Source organism: Neoarius graeffei, chromosome 1, assembly GCF_027579695.1.
Source record: "Neoarius graeffei isolate fNeoGra1 chromosome 1, fNeoGra1.pri, whole genome shotgun sequence".
NCBI lineage: Eukaryota > Metazoa > Chordata > Actinopteri > Siluriformes > Ariidae > Neoarius > Neoarius graeffei.
Window position 1 is genome coordinate 95,161,954 of NC_083569.1, and position 25,206 is coordinate 95,187,159.

General features: G+C 42.5%; 1 protein-coding gene across 1 annotated transcript; it reads left to right on the top strand.

Moving 5' to 3' along the window:
* The first annotated feature begins 1,949 nt into the window (after positions 1–1,949).
* On the top strand, positions 1,950–24,954 carry LOC132885519 (zinc finger protein 502-like). The gene is made up of 6 exons (XM_060920248.1): positions 1,950–2,129; positions 5,970–6,036; positions 6,554–6,602; positions 14,039–14,225; positions 14,452–15,705; positions 24,574–24,954. Exons 1-6 carry the CDS (start codon positions 2,085–2,087, stop codon positions 24,931–24,933), a joined length of 1,962 nt encoding a protein of 653 aa, XP_060776231.1. The 5' UTR covers positions 1,950–2,084; the 3' UTR covers positions 24,934–24,954.
* The last annotated feature ends 252 nt before the right edge of the window (positions 24,955–25,206 follow it).

Sequence of the window (25,206 nt, forward strand, 5' to 3'; positions counted from 1 at the left end):
CCAGCATCATCTCCTTGGCCAATGCAGATTCATGATTCATCACTGAATATAACTTTCATCCAATCACCCACAGTCCATGACTCCTTCTCTTTAACCCCTCTGTAACCTTGTTTTCTTCTGTTTACCAGTAGGTGTTAATGATGGTTAACGTTTGGCTTTTCTGTATGTAAATCCCATTTCCTTCCGCCGATTTCTTACATTTTGGTCACAAACATTGACTCCTGTTTCTGCCCATTTGTTTTTCATTTCTTTTCTTGTGCATTGTCTATTTTCAAGGCATCCTGCTTTGAGTTTCCTGTTCTGATGCTTTGATCTACCTGTATGTTTCCCTTTTACAACCTTCCCATTTTGTTTGTACTTGCTCCAAATTTTAGACACAGCTGACTGGAAACAACCAACATCTTTTACCACACTCCGTGTTGAATTACCTTCTTTAAGGAGTTTTATAATCCTTTCCATTGTTTCAACTGACAGCTCTCTTGTTGGGGCCATGTTTTCTGTCAATCAGCCAGGTGCAACAGCTCATTCAGGTCTACTAGCAGTCTCTTTTAACTGCAGACTAATTTGCACATTTAGGCTTGTGCAGATATTTGTTTTAGAAATGCAAGTTATAGCTTGATTCCATAATTTTTTCCTCATCATTGAGTGATTCCATAATTTATTCTTCTACTTGATCTTGAAAAAAATGTGCCATTAATTACAACAATTTCATATCACTTTTTTGAGGTATATTTTACAAGGCCAGAATGTTCAGCTGTTAAATAAAACAATTTTGTGTCATGTCTGTGATTTGTTTTTTTTGCTACAAAGTAAACCAGCTGAATGAACATCCTCCAAGAGTAGTGATTCCATATTTTTTGCCAGGGGTTGTGTATATATAAAGGGTCTGTCTCAGAAACTGGGTACTGTGGGGGTACCCCACTAAATATACCATACTCAGTCAATAAAATACATGTTTTTGAATGGTGATGTTGGTTTTAATTTGAAATAAAATGATGAAAGAAATAATACAGATAAAACTAAATCTTTGATGTGAATATTCAGAATTTGGCAAAAATTCTGCAAATTTGTGGAAAAATGGCGGCTTGATCTGGGACATGATAAATGGTTGACTACAAAGCATTCCCTTAAAAAGGTTGTAGTCCACTGAAAAGCATACAGTTATCACTAAATGTATTTTAAGTTGTAACTTTATACACCTAAGGATTGGTGCGCTCACAGAATAATCATAACCGTAATAAAACATCATGCAAAATATTTGATCACCGTTGTAACTCCATTTTCCGCATACCCAAAACCAATACGATCGTGTGTTTTGATCTAAACGGAAAGCCTCAGGGTCAAGGTCACGACCTCACCAAAAGTAGTAACTTAAAATCACTACACCATATAAAAATTTTATAAATCTGCCCTGAGATGACCTGGTGACTTGCCCATGATGTACCCTGCCTCTTGCCCATCGTCAGCTGGGATAGGCTCCAGCTTTTGTGTGTCAGGGTGGACAAATTGTAGATGAATGTAGGAGCTTTATGGGCTACTGGCTTTTCCAAATCCTGTAATCCAGGTACACATTCTAGTAGCCCTTCTTTGTTTGTGGAGGAAAAAAAAGTGCACTGAAGGTTGCCAATTAGTTTTCTTTCATCATTAGTCTTTTAGCATACCTCACCTTTGTGCTCTGCTTCCAATACATTTATTTAAAGGCTGAGAGAATTGTACCCCTTTCTCCCTTGGATAATAATAGTACAGGTCCCGACACTGAAAACTTATCATTGAAGCCCATGTCGTGAATTTCAGGAACATTCAGAATTTGTCGAGTTTAAATTTCCTGCCAAAGGAAATGTCACCATTATTAGCTGGCTTTCATGTGACATCACTAGTGTGAGTGGTTTTACCGGCAGTTTTCCCACTTCTGTCCGACTCTCTGCTAGGTTGCATTCATTTTGACGGAAACTTGCAACAGAACCCGACATAGAGAGACAAATCATTAAACTACAATCTACGACTGTTGTGGAGAAGAAAGGGGAGAGAGAAAAAAGGGAACGCGCCCAGAAAGCGATGCATCGCTGCCGGGTGCAGCAACACAAATGCCGTGGAGGGAGTGGCCCTGTTCCTTTTCCCGAAAAATAAAGGTAATCACTAATTAGTCAAGACTTTGCTACAATGAACTGCAAAGCATTTTGTTTCCAACATACTGTCATACTACTAACTTGAGGAATGCATCTTCAACTTCCAGTTATCCAACCCCCCACACCCCCGGTCGCGCTTTTACTGGGTGGGCTACTGCCAGTCCGTGGTACACTACTCAGTCTACAGTAGTAGTAGTAGGCCTACCAGTTGTCAATAGTCTACATTGAAGTAGTAAACTGTACAACTGTTACAGCACAGTTGGTTACAAAATTCTGAGTATTAATATCAGTGGCTCCCTGTTTACAAACCAGGTATAGTAGTGCCAGTAGTCTACTGCTTTGTGGATTTACAGATACACTCACAATGGGAGTCACTGAAGTCTCTGTGTTACACTTCTGACTCCAGAGCTGTTAATGAGGCCATGGACTCTTCATTTTAATCAAGTAATATTCCTTTGAGCTTTATCCCTAGCATTGCACATTTTCCTACAATTTTAATTTTTACTGTTATATAAATTTATATGTAGCAATAAAAATTGAAAAAAGTGTATATAATATCAGACCTGCTTTATCTTGGATTTGTTGCAATGCTGCAATGGCAAGCCAGCAATAGACTATGCACGGCCACGGAAAAGTTGAACTGAAGACTGTCAGCTGTAGCTGTACTAGGCTAGCATATCATCTTTAGTCTTTTTTTAAAAGTTTATTCGAATTCTAAGAACATTTTTGGAAAGCTTACCATTCCATATTTGCAAACCGGTCTTCATGATCGTCCTCGGGTTCATCATTGTCACGTTCACTGACCCTGCTCTCATTGGACATTTCTGGCTCAAATCGGTATGGTTCGATACCTCTCTCTTCTTCCCCATCACTGGCCACTTCTTCTGTCAGTACATCGTCATCAACTTGAACTGACAAACTACTAAAACTTGAAGCTTCTCCCTCACTAAATTCCTGCTCTCTTTGGTTGCTTATGTTGTTTGTGGCCGACACACACCCGTGACATCACGCAGCTCCCGTCTGCTACTTCCGGTTGCTTGGCGGGCAGTTCTAAAGGGGCTAAATTTACTCAGCTTTTGTCTGCGAATAGATCCGCTACTGTGCGGTTTAGAGAATAGTTGCCTCTGTCCAGGGACTCAATAAACCTCACCGAATTTAACTGCTATTCTGTTTTAGTACAAAAAAAAAGCCTTTCTCTCAGCCTTTTATTCATTTGGATCCAACATTTCATTTCAATGGAATATGGTAACTAATTATAACATAATTATGGATACATGTAATTATGCTAAAGTTGTTTGGAAGCTAACCTGAGCATTTCTCTGACCTGCTGTACAGATATGAATTTCACTTGGCTTGCTAGTTCAGAACTGGCTCACAGGGTAGCTGCTGTTGAAATTAAGTTAGTTAAATGAATTTAAAATTGAAACCGTGTCCGAGTTATATAGGGAGTCCACTGGGCTTTGAGAATATGGTTCTATGATACACCTGTGGTGCAAGCTGGACACATCGTCAGTGGAATGGTAGGCTTAACCATCTGTGCAGAAACTGGCTGATCTTTCTCTCAAGACCTATAACATTTGTGGTTGGCACATCATAGATAAGTACCAGCCAGAGGAGTCAGGGCTGGATTCCATGTTGGTAAATCCAGGCTTTAAATGTTCCCGGGAGCCCTGACCTGTCCACTGTGCTAAACCAGGTAGTGAGGTTGTTGCTGGCTTCTTGCAATGCTGCTGTGTCCTTTAGCTCACTGGTGAAGATCTTACATTGACTCTTGACTGGCTTCTGTGAAAGTGATGGAATTTTGTTGTCTCCAAGAAAGAAACAAATTGTCCGTCACGCTTCCTTTCCTGAGGACCAGCAACCTGGACTTTTTTTGGGCTTGAAGCTCATTCTTGCCCATGATATGAGCCTCTCAAGCCCCTGCAGAAGCCACCTGCATCCGGGCACTGATGTAGTTGTGACAGTCAGGGCGTTCATGGATGATAAGGTCCAGCTATAGCACTGCCAATTCACCCCTCCTCCCTTGTGCCTCTCTGATCAGCTTCGTTACCACCCTAGTATTTTCCATACAGCCGGACACACCTGGAACTCCTCCCTTCTGCACCAAAATATCTATGTAAATTTTTTAAGAGGAAATCCATGAGATGATTTGCAATTATCTTTGAAGATCTTGCATTCCACACTGAGGACTGAGAGAGTTCTGAATTGCCCGATGTTATTAGCATTCTCCTCTTTGGGAATCCAAACACCCTCTGCATATCTCCACTGCTCTGGTACTCTCCCCCTTTTCCAGACCACATTTTGGATCTTCCAGATGCACTCCAGAAATTTGGAGCATTGCTTGAAGACCTTCTATGGAACTCCACTTGGGCCTGGGGCTAAAGATGCCCTTGCTGACATGATGGTCTCTCTGACCTCCTTCAGTGTAGGTTCCTCGATGTCAAACAGGATGCTGGGCAGAGGTGGGCATATGAGGAAAACATGATGACCAAGGTCATGATCCCTTAAGCTATCGCTATAGGTGCATCTAAGGTGGCTGTTGATCTCCTTCTTGGGGCATGACGGGAATCTACTGTGCTTCTGGCGCAGCAGCTTCCTTGCAAATCCTAATGGGTTTGCATATAAGGCGCTGCACTTGCGTGCTTTCTCCCTACCCCTCCTTTTATGCCATTCAGCACATCGAAGGGTGGTTAGCTTCCCTCTCATAGCCCTTGTGTAACTTGGAGGCAATCTTCTCATCCTCTCAAGCTCTTTTGAACTGGTTCTTCAGTGACCTCAGCTCTTGTCTAAGTTGAATTATCTTGGTCTCGTGTCTGTTTGGTTTTGGCGCTGAAACATTCTTGATGGTGTGGTGTTCCTTGACACCGAACCTCTCCTCGGCAATGCTGACTCTGAGAGTGCTCAATGTCCTTTGGCTATTGTATCTAGTATTGCTGCTACCTCATCAAACTGATGGCATCTCACCCCTAGGTTCGCGGCTGACCACAACACTGTTCTGAGGGTCTGCTTGGGTTTGGTGTATTTGGTGCTTGGAGGTGCGGGGCACTGTGGGGTGGCTCTGGGCCAAGCTCCTCCTCCATCTCACCAGCTGCCATGTCACAGACTGGCAGTATACGTTGAACCACTTGCTTCTTGCTCAACAGCCCATCTTGGTCTGATGGATCTTCAGACTCTTTGGGTTTTTGCAGACCTTGCTGCATCTGCAGACTATATTCATGCTTGTATCCATTCCTTGGGTCATTACTGGTAACTCTGTCTAGTTGGGGTGCTCATCCACACCAGGGGGTAATATTGTTGAAGGGTTCTTTGTAGCGTAATTCTGGGTGCTCCCTCATGAAAGCTGCAGTTTGGGGTTCTAACCCTCAGTGCACTGATTCCCATCTCTCTGGGCTGTCCACTGTCTTTCCAGTTGTCTCAAGCCTCTTCTTGGAAGTCGATGGCGATGCCATGCTGAACAGGTTCTATAATACACCTGTGGTGCAACCTGGACACATTGTTAGTAATGTTTCCCGAGATCATTGGGTGTTTGGGGCCTTGACACCAGACACCCTCACCCAGGCAACCCAGCTGGGGGTGATCAGGCCCTGACTTGTTTCCAGGTAGCGTACTCTGCTATGCGTAACCCCTCTTCAGCCAGAGCCATTGGTAAGACTTCTCTGCCGCTTCCAAGAGGTTTTTTATTAGTTAAAGTATGGATTAGTTACTAGACAACTGTCCAGCCCTTGGTATATTTGGTTTCATTCCAGCTATTGGTTTGCTGGCTTTAGAAAATAGATTGATAAGGTCATTTCCCTTTGGGTGCAGTTTCACCCATTCTGATGCTGCAATTTCAATTTTTTATAGGTGTTAACAAAAAGCATGACGAATAAGCCAGTGGCAGGTTCACGAGATGTCAGCTGGAACAGAACAGGTGAGGTGTTTTTGAACTTTTTATATTTTTCTTCAGAAAAGTTGTTTACTCAGGAGTTTTTTTTTACGATGAGAATGAAAATTGTGCTTGACATTTTGTTCTTGTTTTATTCATGGTATTTAAAAAAGTTTTAGAAGCTGAAGTCATGGCTTTGGGTTAAAAGACTTTGGTGTGGATCCAGAGCTCCCGGGTGACAGAACAGAAAAGCATTCACCCTACCACACGATTTCTCCCCTGTCAATCACAGTGACACTGTCCAGTCATGGGCATCTTTGAACTTATGTATGTGTCAGAGGGCATAGCACTTTCCTCCATATGTGATGATGCCTTGTGATGCAGCATTGTGAAAAGATGCAGTTGGCTTCACATTTTAACCTTCACCCTTCCTGGTTGGTAGCTATCATATGAGAGTGGAGAATTGGGGAGTAGGTAGGATTTAAGACTGAACTGGACAATGTAGGAGTGGAAAGCAGACAAATATTTCAGTGTTTTAAAGTAATCTATTTTTTCCCCCCAGATGTGCAAACGAAGCCATTCAGTGCAGATACACTGATAAATTTATCTGGGTATGTCCTTTTGGTTTACACAGTTACACAGAGGCCTGTTCACACATGGAATTAACATGCATCCCAGGTGATCAGGTCACAAGTGGTCCACTCGAAGTACAGATGTGAGTGGCGTCGTGGGTCCCAAAGATGCATTGTGATTCAATCACTCGGACCACGTTCAGAGGTGGTCTGAGCCACACTGAAGGATTGCCTGCACAGTTGATGTCCTCTGTGCAAGCAGAAGAATGTATGCCTTCACGCCAGTGGTGTCGTATTAATGTTTGATTTGGTGTGATATTAAGTTTTGAATTCTTGTTTTCATTTCCGACAGACGGGCCATGGGACACGCACTATTGCCTCCTGCTGGTTAAAAAAAATATTGCCTTTGCAAACGGAAATGTATGTCATTATTTGCATATAGAGCAGGGAAGTGAATCACAAATCATTGCTTGAGATACAGCCTAATGTCAGGCGTGAACTGATGTACTGAAAGTTAACCACTGGCAACCTGCTCACCCAACATGCATGTTCATGACAGATGTGAACAGGGTCACACACAAAGTATATAACGGCGTATTGGCTAACTTTTTTTTTTTTTTTTAGGAAGCACTCGCCACGTCTATCAGGCCCATACATCACTTAATTTGGGGGGTCATTTTGACAGTTGTTCATAAAATATTCTTAAGTTCAATATAATTTAACTCCTTTATGTATTAACTAAATGAGTATTAGAACAAATTAATAGCTCCATGAGATCCCTGGTGGGTTTTATGGACATTTTTTGTCACAGAAAATTATCACATTATGATCACATTTTGATAAGCCACCGCTGCGCTATATACAAACTCTTCTGAACCCCTGCTTTGTATGGCCCTAATAAATTGTTACAAACATGATTGGAGATAGCAGTTATAGTTCACATGCATATAAAAGCATTTTCTGTATCTGTATGTATTAAAGTATATGTAATGCAATAAAAATTTCATATAATGTGTTTATATTTTAAAATAAAGTAAAAATGACAATTTTCACACAAAGTTGACAGAACAATACTTTTTTTTAAATAGCTTTTTGTTCATTGACTTTTTAAACAGTTGATAATGTTCATCGAGCAATTTATGCTTTACAAAGTTGACAAAATATTTATAGGGAATATATTTTTTCAAAAATAATGGGGGTCTACCATGCTAAACTCGTGCTTAAATTGCGATTTATATACCCAACAACCTATATGTACCTTCCAGTGTCAGACAGTGGTAGGAGACGGATGCAAGTGCAGAAGTAATGTTTATTAACAATAGTGAAAACGCAGGCAAACAATTCAAAACGGCAGGCAATCTCATAAACGTGAAACTAGCAAAAGGTCAGGCAAGGCACAAATGGGCTAAATCAGGCAAAGACAAAAACAAATGAACAGGAAACGGGATCGGAAACCCAGGGTATCTACGTGGGAGAATAAGGCTCGATAATGCGCACTGACGTGGCGTAATACTTCACACTGAACGTGTGTGTTCTCAGTCTTTATATAGACCCTTTTCAGTCACGTGACCTTCGTAAACGCGACCGCCATTTTGGACATGTAGTGGACTTCGGCTCGAATCAGTTTGAATGCGAGGAAGGCGACAAACATAAAAGAAAAAGGAGCGAGATGCAGAAAACACCTTCACTATCCAGCGACGTAGGGCATTTACAGGGTGAGCAGAGGGAGAGGTATTTGCAAAAATTGAGGTTAGCAGGCTTAGAGAACGACGTTTACCTGCTTCCACCAGGATTGTTCACTGACGTACGGAAGTACACGAAGCCCTCGTCTTTACCTGACTTCGGCCCACATGATCTGTATACCTATGTCGTTAAAAACCCATCGCCATACACATACACGCCAATGTCCGAGGTTCCGGAGTGCGCTCCAGCTTGCTCCAGGAGTGCTCCGGCCGAAGTTCCGGAGCGCGCTCCGGCTTGCTCCCCCTCAAATTAAGCAGCGCGCTCCGGCTTGCTCCGGAGCAAGCCGGAGCGCGCTGCTTAATTTGAGGGGAACCTCGGCCGGAGCACTCCGGGAGCAAGCCGGAGTGCGCTGCTTAATTTGAGGGGAACCTCGGCCGGAGCACTCCGGGAGCAAGCCGGCACGCGCTGCTTAATTTGAGGGGAACCTCGGCCGGAGCACTCCGGGAGCAAGCCGGAGCGCGCTGCTTAATTTGAGGGGAACCTCGGCCGGAGCACTCCGGGAGCAAGCCGGAGCGCGCTGCTTAATTTGAGGGGAACCTCGGCCGGAGCGCGCTCCGGAACCTTGGCCGGAGCACTCCGGGAGCAAGCCGGAGCGCGCTGCTTAATTTGAGGGGGAGCAAGCCGGAGCGCGCTCCGGAACCTCGGACGTTGGCTCCGGCAGCTATTTACACTGGATCCGGTGTAAATAGCTGCCGGATCATAATTACAGTAAAGTAGTAAATACAGTAAAGGAAAAACTTGAGACTGAAAGGTTTTAACAGTCATCCAAATGACTGAACGTAAACATTACTACAGTAACATACTAGCTACCTGTTGACATTAGCTAGTCAATAGCTACTACAGAAGAACAAAGAGGTTACAATGGGTTATTTTAACCTATTTGGTTACACACTTGCCGCCACAGAATGTTAACAGCAATGTAATGCCTTTTCTGGCTAATTTTATTCGTCTTACCTCCAACAAAGTGGTCACTACACAAGCGTTGGTATGCCGAGGGCTGCCAATCTTTCCTGTTAATGGCCGCTATCCATCTTCTCCGTCAGGATCCGATAAAATGATAAACCTTGCCTTGTTTGTTGATGGTTACTACATCCAGGTGCACAACAATATAGTGGCATGATGGAAGTCTTGCTGAAAGTAAAAACTTTCTTTGCTGCCGTTCCTCAGTGTTGGCTGTGGTAAACTACTGGTAGTTCATGTCCAAAATGGCGGCCACGTTTGTCGTGACGTCACGTGAAAAGGGTCCATAGGCATGCTGATGCCTCTTGATCATGTGCAGATGAGCCTTGTTAACAGCACGCATGTGAGAGTCCATTCGGTGCAGTCTGGAGCGCTTTGGTGTGCACACAGGACTGACACCCACTTAATAGTTGGGGGCCCAAAAAAGGATATCTGACGAGTGCAAGTATAGATTTTCTCTGTAATTTCGTCTAATTAAAAACTCTCTCCCGATAAGCGGCCCCAGCTGAACTCGCCCGAAGTTGACGCTAGCTGATTTCCATCATTTCCAGTTTTGTTTTCATTTTGCAATGGTGGCCCCCAGGGCCGGCCCAAGCCTTTAAGGGTCCCTAAGCAGAATTTGATTTGGGGGCCCCCCACACCACCAAAACTACACTGCTAGCTGCCTTATTATTTCTTAGGCTACACAGTTAGTCTAGTTAGTCTAGCCACCCACCATAATCTGCGTTTTTAGTTGGTTTACATTATACTGCAACTTGTGGCTATTGCAATATAAAATATTCAGAGTGACGTGTGGCATATTTGTAAGTAAAACAACAAATCAGTAGACAAGACACTGTATATGTAAACAAGTTAACCAGTTGTTGATGTGGTTGATTGTGTCCCAAAAAACCTCAGCAGGGCTCCTGCAAAATAATGGTACACCAGTACATCATTAATAAATTATTTTAATTGAATTAATTTAGTATCTTTACTTATATTCAAGAGCATACAATTACTCATGCTGACATATCTGGCGATGACTTTTGCCTACATTGTGTAACAGGATTTAATTACTATGCATTTCATACATGCAGGCCTACACACAATATCAATAACAGTGAACTCAAATTTTAAAATCTTTTTCACAGAATCCAAGCCAACATTGGTGAGGCAGAATTATGTATTGCACTGTGTCGTCCAGCAGAGGGCAGTACCAGTTAATGGCAATAGACTATCGTGCAGGCAGAAAGGCTAATAATAACAGCTATTGACAGATTGTTAAACTCACACTAGTGACCTGACAGCAATTATCAAGAAGAAGGCACTTTGAGATGTGAATGTAGATTAAACCATGTCGAGGCCAGCAACTACATCCCCTACAATCAAACTTGTAGCCCAAATTAGAGCTTGGATGGCATTTGTGCTAGGCGCTAACTACAGCTCACTACTAGCTTTGCGCTAACTTGCACTCACCTTATTGAACACACTACTGTGCCAATCTTAATAAATTGGTATGACTTTGTCCACTTGAGCTAATATCGGTCATGACATTTAGGTTGGAGTTTGTAAGTAAAGCGACGGCTCTCAGGTTAGAACTAAAGATGATATCCGAGGCTACATTTTGTTGTTTTGGGTAGCATAACATTAGCTACTATGACGGACATTCTGTTAGCTAATCCAGCCAACCTAGCCAGAACATAGACAACCTTAATGACACAAAAATAGTAACATTGGACATTCAAATTTACCTTTTTCTTGCTGCTTTTTTCTTCCTCTTGTCTCTTCCTCTTCTCTGCCCCAGATGGATAATTTCTTTTTTGAGACATGGCTTAGCCATCTAGTCCACCTATCTTCCGAAGTGAATAACTCCTGTCACGTGCGTCTGGTTGTGCAGGAGCGCAGTGGCAGCAACCAACAGCAAGGATTAGTTAACCTACATTTGTACCAACTATGAAAATGATACAAAAAACGTTATTTTGTGTCTTATTTTTGTGTCTTTTGTTTCTGCTATATCATGTCATTGATATTACGGTTTTTTAATTAAAAATATTTTCACAGGTGGGCATTCCAACTGCTCTTGGGGGCCCCCTGGTGGTGTGTGGGGCCCTAAGCGGGCACTTAGTTCGCTTATGCCTTGGGCCGGCCGTGGTGGCCCCCAACATGCGCGAGGAAGGAGGTTTTTTTTTTTTGTCAAATGTTTCTTGGATTTTACATGAATACTAGGTAGGAACCCATTGTTTTGACCGCACTCGCTGAGAAAGGCGAGTCTGGGGCGGTCTTTACTTGCCATTGGCTTTCACAACTCTCATTTGGCGAATGGTTGAACTACACGCTGATATAACCTTTCAGTCGTCAATACAGTAGATGTGTATATTTTCTTATTTGATTTAAATATTGATCAACTGAAGTTATTTGCATCCTTTTGTAAGTTAGAAGTGATTTTTTTATGAATAAAATTTTCCAACGTTTTTACTGTCAAAATACGCTGGATGATGTTTTTCAGAAGGTGCCACCACGAAAAGTGTTAGTTCTTGTCACATGCATTTTTAAAGCAGCTCGCTTATTTGATTTTTAATTCGATTTATTTTAATTATTTTATGTATAAAGTAACTATCTTTGAGAAATGCTCTTGCCATAATATAGCTTCAGGTGCTAATGTGGCATCAAAAAAACCCCTACAATTTCCAGTTTGTTTTGTAGTGTAGGAGTGAATAGACTAAACATTTCAGATATTCCATTATTAAATGTTCCACATGAATATTCCACTGAAACAGAAGGGACAGGTTTTAATAATTTAGCAGAATTTAATATAACCTTAAAATGCGATGATTAGATATTCACACTAGCTTGCGATAAAGCCAGTATTACAACCACATGGCAAGTGTTATTTGAACTGAAATTTTGTCAGCTGTGTGCAGACAGCGAGTTGATTCTGATTTTGATGTGATTTACACAGTGCAGTCAAGCCGCCCCTCACAGCAGAAACTGTGCATAACTACATGAGCTCGGGAAACTTTTGTCATGCAATCCACAAATGCCAGTTAAAATCTTACTGTGCAAAAAGGAAGCCTTATGTTAACTGTGTCCATAAGCACTGTTGATGTCTCTGGACTTTGAGGCATTTGGGATGGACCATTACACAGTGGAAATGTGTATTGTGGTCAGATGAATCAGTATTCCAGGTCCATTTGTGTAAGAAATGGACGCCATGTGCTCTGGACCAAAGAAGAAAAATACTATCCAGACTATTAATTAGCAACAAGTCCAAAAGCCAGGGTCTGTCATGGTATGGGGTTGTGTCAGTGCCCTTGGCAAAGGTAACTTATGCTTCTGTGATAGCAGCATTAATGCAGAAAAGTTCACTGAGATTTTGGAGCAGCGTATTCTGCCATCAAGACGATGTCTTGTTAAAATATCCCTGAAAAAGACAATGCAAAACCACATTCCAAAGGCATGACTGTGGAAGAAGAGGGTGCTGGACTGGCCTGCCTGCAGTCATGACCTGTCCCCAGTAGACAATGTGTGGCAAATTTTTAAATCAGTTCTATTTATATCATTTTATTAAATATAGGAAAGCATTTTTGACAGCTATTTTGTCACTGCTATAGCAAGTTATGAATGTTTGTTTGAAATATGATATGTAATATCAGTCCATATGTCAAAGCAATGGCTGTAAACGAGATTCATTGAGACCTGTGCGAGACATCGTAGCACGGAAGTAAAATGTACAGCGGAACCAACCCTTTGTCCGAAATCACTCACTCGTTCTCTGCTCCCTACTCCCTATATAGGGAATTACTATATAGAGGACTATATAGTGAGCTCATTGGTCAAATGAAAAATGCTTTCGGACACTAGTCCATCGCGCTAAAGAAAAAAAAAACTAGTCCGTTGCGCTGGTATTTACGCCATTACTGTCGCACAATTAAAACGTGCCAGCTCAGTCAGCTGGTGGGTTTTCAAGATAAATACATGCATGTATTTTTGTGATAAATCCATATTCTACTGAGCATATTTCCTACATTAATCAATACAAAGTACCTGCGTCTTTCAGTTGTTTTTAAATCAAGGCTGAATATTTTCTTTTTTGCCACTGCCTTTTATTCAATCAAATTTGAGACTTTTGATTTCTTTCAGTGCGACCGCAATGCATGATGGGATATATTCCTTTGGTTAATGACCATCGTTGTACACTACTTTTCGTGATACATTATGTGATACTTTGAGTGCACTATATAGGGTGTAAATAATCCTCACGAAGGTTTCGGACAGCACTTCAAAATGGCATCGTTACTATATAGTGAGTAGGGAGTGATTTCGGACACAGGGCAACATCTGCCTACGTTGTGAAAATATGCGCGCGCCCTCTTTCGAATGCTGATACAATCAAGCTGGAAGTTTTGATAGCAATCAGGAAAGTTTGAAAAAAGTAGGCAGTAATCGTCATTTAAACTCGTTTTTGTGCAATATTTAGTTTGGAAAACAGTTTTCAAAATGGTGGCACTGACACGTCACGTTTTGAAGTCTCCAAGTCTCGTGAAGATCGCGTGGATAAGCGACGCCTGCCGTGGACCAAATGAACTAAATTCAACATGGCTAAAAACTGAACAGGCCAATTAAGTATAATGTTTAATTGCAATTAGTTGCCAATACGAGTCACGATATAAGGTTACTAAAACCAAAAACGTAATTGAAAACACGTTAATTAAGAAATAAAGCAAGTTTAAAAATGACTTCAGTTCCCCTTTAGTAATGGTATAACTCATTAAGTCATGTATTGTATGTGATAGTACCAGATATGTATCCTTGACCAAGGAGACATTTGAGCGTCTGATGTTCTGCTGTCTGGAGTGCTCCAGTGAGTGTCGGATCCGAGGGAAAGGCAGAGGTGAGAATCTCACTTTCAGACAAGAGTGCCTGATCTGCTGTAACTACAGAGTGTGGACCTCTCAGGCAGCCGATATATCAAACGACAAGGTGTGTATTTCAGGACAAGTCGTCCCTATGGCAAGTTAATGCTTGAATTTGGAAAAGCGCAATAGAATCACTTTTCATATCTGACTTGTAAACCGTAATTGTTCTGGTGAACTTCAATAACAAAGGTGTTTTTTTTCTTTCTGATTTTGATTTATGAAAATGCTTTGATGAATCAGGAAATAGTTTCAGTATACAGGTTGGTAATTCCTCACCTGTCTCTTCTCAGGTGACTGAGTGTTCACTATGTAGTGATGCTCATGGACCGTCATCTGATGACATACCTGTGACTGTTGACCAGGAGCACACAAGTGATGAGTCTCCAAAGCCGACGTGTGAGGACAATGCTCAGGCTGCTGCTGATTCCATCTCGGTGAGAGAGAAACATGATGAGAATGTGAAGGAGGAAGAGCTGAGTCTCCTGATGGAAATACACGAGGACGGTGCTGAGGAAGAGGGTACAAACCTTGCACTGATAAGTGATGAAACCACTAACCCAGTTTACCCTGAATCTTCTGGCACCCTGATGGCTGATGAGGAACTGTTTATTGAAGCGCTTTCTGAGCACGAAAGTGACCACTCCTCTCAAAACGCACAAGATGATACAGATGATGAGTACCTGCCGAACTCCTCAGAGGAAGAGCTATTTACTGATGAAAACTGTAGCGAAAAGCTCACTAAGAAAATGAGCAGCAAGTCCTCTAAAAAGAGACAGCAAGAGGATTCAGATGAGTACATGCCAAGCTCCTTAGATGAGGCTTTGCAGAGTTGTGGTGAGGAAATTCCTAACAAGGGGATTCCCAAGAGTCGATTTCAGAACACTGTTAAACCAGTAATTTGGTGTATAGACTGTGAAGCTGTAGCTAAAACGTTTTGTACATTTCAGCGGCACAAGAAGAACTATTGCTGTGCAGAGTGCGTCTCTGGTGATGCTGTCGAGAACCTCAGTTTAAAGGACTTCTCCGTTCATTTTAGTGACATCCAGAGTTTTCATCTGCATGCCATTGCCAAGCATTGCGGCACGGAAAAGCTTTTCGAACACAAGATCTGTCAGGACTGTAACAAAACGATCAAGGTGGAGACAGATCCCAACAAGAAGGGCCATGTGTGCAAGTACAAGGTCAAACTGTTTTGCTGTAATGTGTGTCACAAACACTTCATCACCAAAATCGGACAAAAATTGCATTACTATCGCTTGCACACGGCCCACCAATACACCTGCAAGTACTGCATGATGGTGTTTGATACAAAACAGTCCAAGCTAGAGCATGAGCAGAGTCACACAGAAGACACACTTTGCTACCTATGCCCAGACTGTCCAGAAAAATTCAAAGACTTTTTTACGCGCAACGAGCATTTAAAGACTCACAGAAGTAAAAAGAAACACACCTGCAGCATGTGCAATAGGAAATTTGCCTTATTTCAGGGATACGAGAGACACTTGCGCATCCACTCAGGAGAGAAGTGTGGGTGCAATCAGTTAATTATTGAAATTAAGTGATCAATCTCATTAAATCAGTCTTATTAAATTTGAAGGTTAATAATTAAAATGAATCAATCCCATTGAATCGTTTACTTTGACTCATTTGAATTGAATCATACCATAGAATCAGTCTCATTTGGAGTGAATCATTCAGTGAATCATTTAGTGAATCATACCATTAATCTGGGTGCTTAATAATAAATTACCAAACAGCTAAATTATGGTATATTTCCAAATTATTACGATCACTTACCATATTACATAACTTATATGCACCTTTTTGAATTCTTCGAGAGATTGGGGACTTCAGATATTGTTCACACCAACAAGATGAATACACACAGCTTCGATAATAAATGAATTTATTATACAAAGATAAAAATAATAAATCAATATATACAAGCAGTGAGGTGTGTGTGTGTGTGTGTGTGTGTGTGTGTGTATATATATACAGTGGGGCAAAAAAGTATTTAGTCAGCCACCAATTGTGCAAGTTCTCCCACTTAAAAAGATGAGAGAGCCCTGTAATTTTCATCATAGGTACACTTCAACTATGAGAGACAGAATGGGGGGAAAGAATCCAGGAAATCACATTGTAGGATTTTTAATGAATTAATTGGTAAATTCCTCGGTAAAATAAGTATTTGGTCACCTACAAACAAGCAAGATTTCTGGCTCTCACAGACCTGTAACTTCTTCCTTAAGAGCCTCCTCTGTCCTCCACTCGTTACCTGTATTAATGGCACCTGTTTGAACTCGTTATCAGTATAAAAGTCACCTGTCCACAACCTCAAACAGTCACACTCCAAACTCCACTATGGCCAAGACCAAAGAGCTGTCAAAGGACACCAGAAACAAAATTGTAGACCTGCACCAGGCTGGGAAGATTGAATCTGCAATAGGCAAGCAGCTTGGTGTGAAGAAATCAACTGTGGGAGCAATTATTAGAAAATGGAAGACATACAAGACCACTGATAATCTCCCTTGATCTGGGGCTCCACGCAAGATCTCACCCCGTGGGGTCAAAATGATCACAAGAACGGTGAGCAAAAATCCCAGAACCACATGGGGGGACCTAGTGGATGACCTGCAGAGAGCTGGGACCAAAGTAACAAAGGCTACCATCAGTAACACACTACACCGCCAGGGACTCAAATCCCGCAGTGCCAGACGTGTCCCCCTGCTTAAGCCAGTACATGTCCAGGCCCGTCTGAAGTTTGCTAGAGAGCATTTGGATGATCCAGAAGAGGATTGGGAGAATGTCATATGGTCAGATGAAACCAAAATAGAACTTTTTGGTAAAAACTCAACTTGTCGTGTTTGGAGGAGAAAGAATGCTGAGTTGCATCCAAAGAACACCATACCTACTGTGAAGCATCGGGGTGGAAACATCATGCTTTGGGGCTGTTTTTCTGCAAAGGGACCAGGACGACTGATCCGTGTAAAGGAAAGAATGAATGGGGCCATGTATCATGAGATTTTGAGTGAAAACATCCTTACATCAGCAAGGGCATTAAAGATGAAACGTGGCTGGGTCTTTCAGCATGACAATGATCCCAAACACACCACCCGGGCAATGAAGGAGTGGCTTCCTAAGAAGCATTTCAAGGTCCTGGAGTGGCCTAGCCAGTCTCCAGATCTCAACCCCATAGAAAATCTTTGGAGGGAGTTGAAAATCTGTGTTGCCCAGTGACAGCCCCAAAACATCACTGCTCTAGAGGAGATCTGCATGGAGGAATGGGCCAAAATACCAGCAACAGTGTGTGAAAACCTTGTGAAGACTTACAGAAAACGTTTAACCTCTGTCATTGCCAACAAAGGGTATATAACAAAGTATTGAGATGAACTTTTGTTATTGACCAAATACTTATTTTCCACCATAATTTGCAAATAAATTATTTAAAAATCAGACAATGTGATTTTCTGTTTTTTTTCTTATTTTGTCTCTCATAGTTGAGGTATACCTATGATGAAAATTACAGGCCTCTCTCATCTTTTTAAGTGGGAGAACTTGCACAATTGGTGACTGACTAAATACTTTTTTGCCCCACTGTATATATATATATATATATATATATGTATATGTATGTGTGTGTGTGTGTATGGCCTAGCTTGTTGCTAGCTAAAACCAAGGAATGTTATCTAAATAGAACAAAGGATTAGCTCTGTTGCTAATGTGTGCTTGTGTGTGTGTGGGAAGGACTTGACCATGTGTTTAGCCTCGTGTAGCTAACTACACGTGGTGGAGGCCTAGATTAGCCTTGTGTTGCTAATGTGTGTTTGTGAAAGGCCCTATGGCCTAGCTAAAGTGTGTTGGTTAGGCCTGGTGAGGCCTACTGAGCATGAGGTAGGCCTAGATTAGCTTTGTGTTGCTAAGCAGACAAAGGGAAGCTGTAGCTAACCCACTAGCTCATAACCATACTGAATCCACTGAAATCTTGATGAGATCAAGATGTATAATAATGAAATTAAAATGTTAGTAAGAATAATAAGAGAAAGAGAGAGACATGCACAGCCTATTAAAACAATTGAGAGATTAACAAAATAAATCAACAATTCAACATGCTGCGTGTTTAACAGTGTAATGAATAAACCTGGGTTTAAATTCACACTATTTCAATAAAAGCAAATTCCTAAGACTATCTTAATTATGCCCAAATGCCAAAATCTTACTTAATCCTGCCTTTAGCAAGATATGAAGATGTTCGCCGTTGCAGAGCTTCGCTGTTCATGAAGCACGTGAGCCGCTCGTGTAGAAGGCGCAGAGAGCTTTCTGGTCCAGCGGATCACTTGGGTGGTTCCCATGGAAAGCAGAGGACTCTTGGTCCGAACTTCAGCGTTCGTGAGGAAAAGTCTCTGATCAGAATAAGATGCACAGCGCTTTTGAGTTAAAAAGGATTCAATCGCTTCTTAACTTTTAACTGCCTGGGCTGCAGTCGTGACGTCACTTCTAATACGAGCAAACCGGTTGTAACTCAGGTTGAGTTTAAAGATCGCGCGACTCTAGAGTTTACCTTGGCCAAGGGTAAGAAATCGCGCTGAATGATGGATCTTGCAAAAAAGAGGTGTTTTTGGGTTTGAGAGCATCTCTTTATGCGTCTAGACTCCTCGGAAACTGGACGTGAGAGACAAAGGGCTGAGGAATTCCAGGCGGTTTATGCCTTCCTGGAGGATGACGTAGATGATCCCGCCCTGGCGTGACGTAGGTCAACGCGGAAGTAGGCTGATGGGAAATGTAGTTTCTTAAAGAGACAGTGGCCTGTACCTACAGTCTCCCTTTTGGTCTCAGGGGTATGATGGAGTCATAGCACTGAGAGCACAGTACCGTACAGTCCACATGTCCATAGTCCTTGAGGTAGCCTTGCTCTGCACAGTCCATGGTGTCCTGTGAAAACTGTCTAAACTCATGAATTCCAGTAAGACAGTTGGAGGCAGAGGCATTTTGGGCATATAATCACTATCTAACTAACTACATCAAAACCACATCAAAAAAAAATATTAAACATTGAACATCAAACATGTAGTGTTCAATTTCTTATGCATAAAAAAACAAGAAAAGAGAAGAAATGAAGAAAGGAAAGAAGTATTAGTGTTTGGGTTGGCAAACCTAATCTTCTAGACATCTTCTGTGTTTGGTAATCGCAGTGGGTGGTCTGGCCAGAGAGCGTGCGCTACTGAGGCTAAAGCTGTCAGGGACACAGACCATCTTATCTAACTTGGCATAGTGTTATGTATGGGTTGCCTGGACAGACCCAGTGGATGTCTTTAGTGGGGGTGCATATCTCTAAGTCTTGTGGATTCACAAAAATAAGGATAGCACTGCCAAGACTATATGCCGGGTGTATTTGTGATGAATACACACTAGTAAGAATAGCGGATTTTAGTATTTTATCTACCATGTTATACTGAAGAGTTATTACTTCATTGGGTTGGTGAAGTCTGACCGGGAATGTTAGTGTACGCTTATGGTTGAGTGATGCGTACAAGCTAGGTGGATATGATGGGCCTAGCTGTCGTCCACCCCCTTTTGGAGTGAGGACTGTTCAAAAGGTTTGATTCGATTATCATGGAAATCTATATGAAAGCGTTTGATTAGGCCTAGATGTCCTAATGTGATACGCGACGGGGAACGGTTTTCCCACGATCGAAAGGTCTCGACCAGGGTGGTAGGAACTTCTCTGAGATTCGGGCGTAGTAGGCTTTGTGTCCTACTCTTGAATCGAGATTCTTTTGGGCACCTGTAAAGGTTGACTGTAGGTGGCATCATAGGTCGGCGACATGTTGATGTGCGGTGTATGCAATCGCGACGCTCATGGCCTCTGGTTTGTATAGGAGATGTGGGGGAAGAACCGACTCTCGCCCAGTCATCATCCCAAAGGGTGTGACTTCAGTGGCGCAATGAGGGGTGGACCAAATGGCCCTTAGCACCAAGGGAAGTTTCACATCCCAAATTTTACCATGGTTTGTGATATACTTTCGCAGCATGCTCACAATGGTTTGAATGGCTCGTTCAGCCTGACCAGAAAATTGAGGGTGGTACGCGATATGGAATTTCGCCTCGACGCCTAACATGTTCCACAGCGCACCCATTACACCAGCAGTGAAATGGGTGTCTGTGTCTGAGTCGATGGATAGAGGGAGGTTTTTCAAAGAATTGTGGCCACTAGGGGGAATCGCGATGTTGGGTGTTTTGACACCGGACTCGGTGTGCAAAGACATGAACTGAAGTTCATCAGAAATTTGATCTCGCGTGGCGCTTGGTTGATCGGTGTTCGCACTAATCTCGTCGCAACGGGTTTGTGCATATTTTGTGGGATCCAACGACTGTGGGGTTTTGTTTTGTGTGAAGCTGACTACGTTTATGTTGCAGGGCTTGGTTGGGATTGGGTCGCCTTGTGAGAGCCGTGTGTCTGAGAGATGGTGGTGAAGACTTTAGCGCGCATGAGAGGTGCGTCTTGTGGGTTTTCCTTCACCACCAGGGGGGGCCCTACATCCTGACCCTCGCCTGCTGTTTCAGAGGGATCTCCTCCCCGTTTCACGAGATATACCCATGGTTCCTGGCCTAGTCATGCCAGCGAATAGCTTTTTGTCATTTTTCTTGGGCTCTTTTGTTTTATCTGTTGAGGGGTCTGACGTCTCCTGTAACAGTTCTTTAATCTCAGCCAACTGGGCTTTTAAAGAGTCCAGCTCTGAGGGGAACTCACCAGGTTGGTCTGAGTCACTGTGTTGGTCGTCTCTACCCTTACGTTTAGAGCTACGGTCGGAATGCTTCTGCCGTTTCTGGTCAGAGCGGGGATGACGGTTTTGCTGCCAACCGTTTTGTTCCCTACGACCCTTTTCATGTGATGGGCGATTGCCATAGTCACTGTGGACTTGCCCTCAGTCCCTCCTGGCCTTACCTTGTCGATTTTTCCACTCACCCTTGTGATGGTTCGGCAAGGGGCGGTTCGGACCGGGATTTCTCCAGGGGGGTCCCCCTTTTGGAGCTTCGCCTCCTTCTAAGGTTAGCGGGGGCCCATTTGCATGCTGGAGCCTAAGGACTCTGGGTTCATCATCATTTCTGTTTGCGGTTTTGACAATGGTCTTCCAGGTCATTTGGGCTAGTCGCCTAATTTCCCTCATCGAATAGCGACCTCGTCGACATGTCAGTGTGACATGGGTCCGCACGCTTGGGTGGAGGTTATGTAAGAAGAGAGATATGTAACCTCTATCTTCTTCCAACCCTGGTGCGCTACTACCTTGGAAATAGGCAGTACGGAGCCGTCTGTAATATTCACGAGGCGCCTCAGACCGTTTTTGTTTGATTTGTAATGCACACAATGTTGCGGAGGTTTCGTCTGTGTATGGCGCATATTCTTCCCTCATGTAATTGTGAAGTTTCGAATAACTATCACGAATGTTTGGGGGTAGTGTCTCTAAAAAGGCACGAACGCTACTACTGGAGGTCTTCCAGATTAGTTTAAGTTTTTCACGTGTTGTGGCGTTCGGCAGGTCCATCAGGCATCGATCAATTTCTCGTAAATAGTTATTTACATTAGTTCTTTGATTGTCGGGATCGAATTGTTCGACATCTTTGGCAAGTAAGTCAATTTGCCGTAAGCGAAGGGTTTGGTGCATGTCCTTGTGCGACCTTCTTGGCTCTTCTGAGCACTCACTATCTAAGCTACTCTGGTGTTGTTCCCATTTCACACTAGATTCATAGTCTGATTCATCTGAAGATTGATCAGGGGTACTGTAGCACACTGACCTGGGTGTACTAGGGTCCTGGGCTCCGGATGAGCGCAGGATGGCTCCATCTTGGCTAAATGACGGAGTCAAGTAGCGAGTTGATGGAGTTTGGCGGGGTGTCTGGTCCTCGACCAGATCATTTACGGTGTCCGGTTCGGACGCCTCTTCCCGTCCTGAGCTTTGGCACATTGTTGGGGGTCTTTCACGCCCCTCGCGCTGCTCTTGGGGGGTCTGCTCCTGGGCAGCCCTCTTAGCAACCATTTCGGCTTTCTCTAGCCGTTCGGTGCAATCATCAAGGGAGGTCTTCAAGAGCTCACGCTCCCTATGTAAATCATTATTATCGGCTGTCAGCTCAGCGTTGCTGGTAGTCAGCCTTTCAACCTCTCCGCGGAGGCGTCTGATTTCTGAATCAGCATTTTGGAAGTATGATAGGAATAGCTTACCTAGTGCCGCTTGGACATTAAAAGTTGTTCTTTTTGGATCTCTCATATGTTTGTTTGAGTTATCCAAGTTGTTTTGGCATTCACTCTCACTCGTGTACTTAATGTTTGCCTTTTCGGAGGCAGAGCAGTGAATGAGGTCTGCGATGACCTCAAGGAGAGACACGTCTTGAGCGTTGTCTTCCATTTTTGAGACACGAGGGGATGCCATTTTACTTAGGCTGGATACTAGATAATTAATCAATGAGTTAATTATTAATTTAATCATTATTAATTAACATTAACGATGTAATTAATTAATAAGGTTTATTTGGAAATGCTCTCTTATCCTAAGTTAAATAGGTTATGAGTATTTGTGATATGGTTATCACACTACTGTTAACCGTTTTAGCACACCTGGGGATATACCTTAGCAGTTGCTGAATTAAACTGATAGTTTATTTGTTGCTGCAACAATATTTCAAGAAGTCAACAAACCAATCTCCTCACACGGGGCACCAATTTACTGTGGGTGTAATCAGTTAATTATTGAAATTAAGTGATCAATCTCATTAAATCAGTCTCATTAAATTTGAAGGTTAATAATTAAAATGAATCAATCCCATTGAATCGTTTACTTTGACTCATTTGAATTGAATCATACCATAGAATCAGTCTCATTTGGAGTGAATCATTCAGTGAATCATTTAGTGAATCGTTCAATGAATCATTTAGTGAATCATACCATTAATCCGGGTGCTTAATAATAAATTACCAAACAGTTAAATTATGGTATATTTCCAAATTATTACGATCACTTACCAGATTACATAACTTATATGCACCTTTTTGAATTCTTCAAGAGATTGGGGACTTCAGATATTGTTCACACCAACAAGATGAATACACATAGCTTCGATAATAAATGAATTTATTATACAAAGATAAAAATAATAAATCAATATATACAAGCAGTGAGGTGTGTGTGTATATATATATATATATATATATATATATATATATATATATATATATATATATGTGTGTGTGTATGGCCTAGCTTGTTGCTAGCTAAAACCAAGGAATGTTATCTAAATAGAACAAAGGATTAGCTCTGTTACTAATGTGTGCTTGTGTGTGTGTGGGAAGGACTTGACCATGTGTTTAGCCTCGTGTAGCTAACTACACGTGGTGGAGGCCTAGATTAGCCTTGTGTTGCTAATGTGTGTTTGTGAAAGGCCCTATGGCCTAGCTAAAGTGTGTTGGTTAGGCCTGGTGAGGCCTACTGAGCACGAGGTAGGCCTAGATTAGCTTTGTGTTGCTAAGCAGACAAAGGGAAGCTGTAGCTAACCCACTAGCTCATAACCATACTGAATCCACTGAAATCTTGATGAGATCAAGATGTATAATAATGAAATTAAAATGTTAGTAAGAATAATAAGAGAAAGAGAGAGAGAGACATGCACAGCCTATTAAAACAATTGAGAGATTAACAAAAATCAACAATTCAACACGCTGCGTGTTTAACAGTGTAATGAATAAACCTGGGTTTAAATTCACACTATTTCAATAAAAGCAAATTCCTAAGACTATCTTAATTATGCCCAAATGCCAAAATCTTACTTAATCCTGCCTTTAGCAAGATATGAAGATGTTCGCCGTTGCAGAGCTTCGCTGTTCATGAAGCATGTGAGTCGCTCGTGTAGAAGGCGCAGAGAGCTTTCTGGTCCAGCAGATCACTTGGGTGGTTCCCATGGAAAGTAGAGGACTCTTGGTCCGAACTTCAGCGTTCGTGAGGAAAAGTCTCTGATCAGAATAAGATGCACAGCGCTTTTGAGTTAAAAAGGATTCAATCGCTTCTTAACTTTTAACTGCCTGGGCTGCAGTCGTGACGTCACTTCTAATACGAGTAAACCGGTTGTAACTCAGGTTGAGTTTAAAGATCGTGCGACTCTAGAGTTTACCTTGGCCAAGGGTAAGAAATCGCGCTGAATGATGGATCTTGCAAGAAAGAGGTGTTTTCGGGTTTGAGAGCATCTCTTTATGTGTCTAGACTCCTCGGAAACCGGACACGAGAGACAAAGGGCTGAGGAATTCCAGGCGGTTTATGCCTTCCTGGAGGATGACGTAGATGATCCCGCCCCGGCGTGACGTAGGTCAAGGCAGAAGTAGGCTGATGGGAAATGTAGTTTCTTAAAGAGACAGTGGCCTGTACCTACAGAAGCCTTTCAAGTGTGAGGTGTGTAACTGTTCTTTCAACCAGGATGGGCATTTGAAATCCCACATGCGTCTCCACACAGGGGAGAAACCCTTCCTGTGTGAGCATTGTGGAGAGTCTTTTAATCACAACATCAGCCTGAGGAACCACCAGCAGAGGCACCATGGCATCACTGACTCTAGCTGTGTGCCAGCAGAGGAGAACAAACCAATCGGGAGACCCATAAGGAACGAAGATCAGCCTAGGAGGCAAAGAAAAATGTGCTCTACTACTGCTGATGCGGAGCTGGAGAGTTGCGAGTCTGACTCTGATGAAGAGCAGCAGAAAAGAGGTCGGAAGAGGAAAGGCAGGAGGAAAAAGTAACGTACAAACCAGACTGTTGACTTGGAGCAGAGCTTTGTATAGCTACGAAGTGAAAAATGTTCTTTTCCACAAGCACTATCTGTTCATTGAGAGGAGATGCAAGAAATCATATGGTGTCCGAGACCACATGACTTTTATAGTTGCTTATACGCTCGAGCAGAAACCACCAGCATTACTTGAAAGTACGCCGCTAGTAAGTAAAAGTTTGCTTACAATGTTTCCCCTACAGGTCAGTATTCATTTTAATATGTATGGTTGGTTTTCAGTCTCACT

Bases quoted from the DNA above. Each gene is read 5' to 3' on its own strand.
- LOC132885519 (XM_060920248.1), top strand. From the start codon at position 2,085: ATGCCGTGGAGGGAGTGGCCCTGTTCCTTTTCCCGAAAAATAAAG. The intron at 2,130-5,969 runs GTAATCACTAAT...AATTTTTTATAG, and splicing joins CCTTTTCCCGAAAAATAAAG to GTGTTAACAAAAAGCATGAC. The intron at 14,226-14,451 runs GTGTGTATTTCA...GTCTCTTCTCAG, and splicing joins CCGATATATCAAACGACAAG to GTGACTGAGTGTTCACTATG.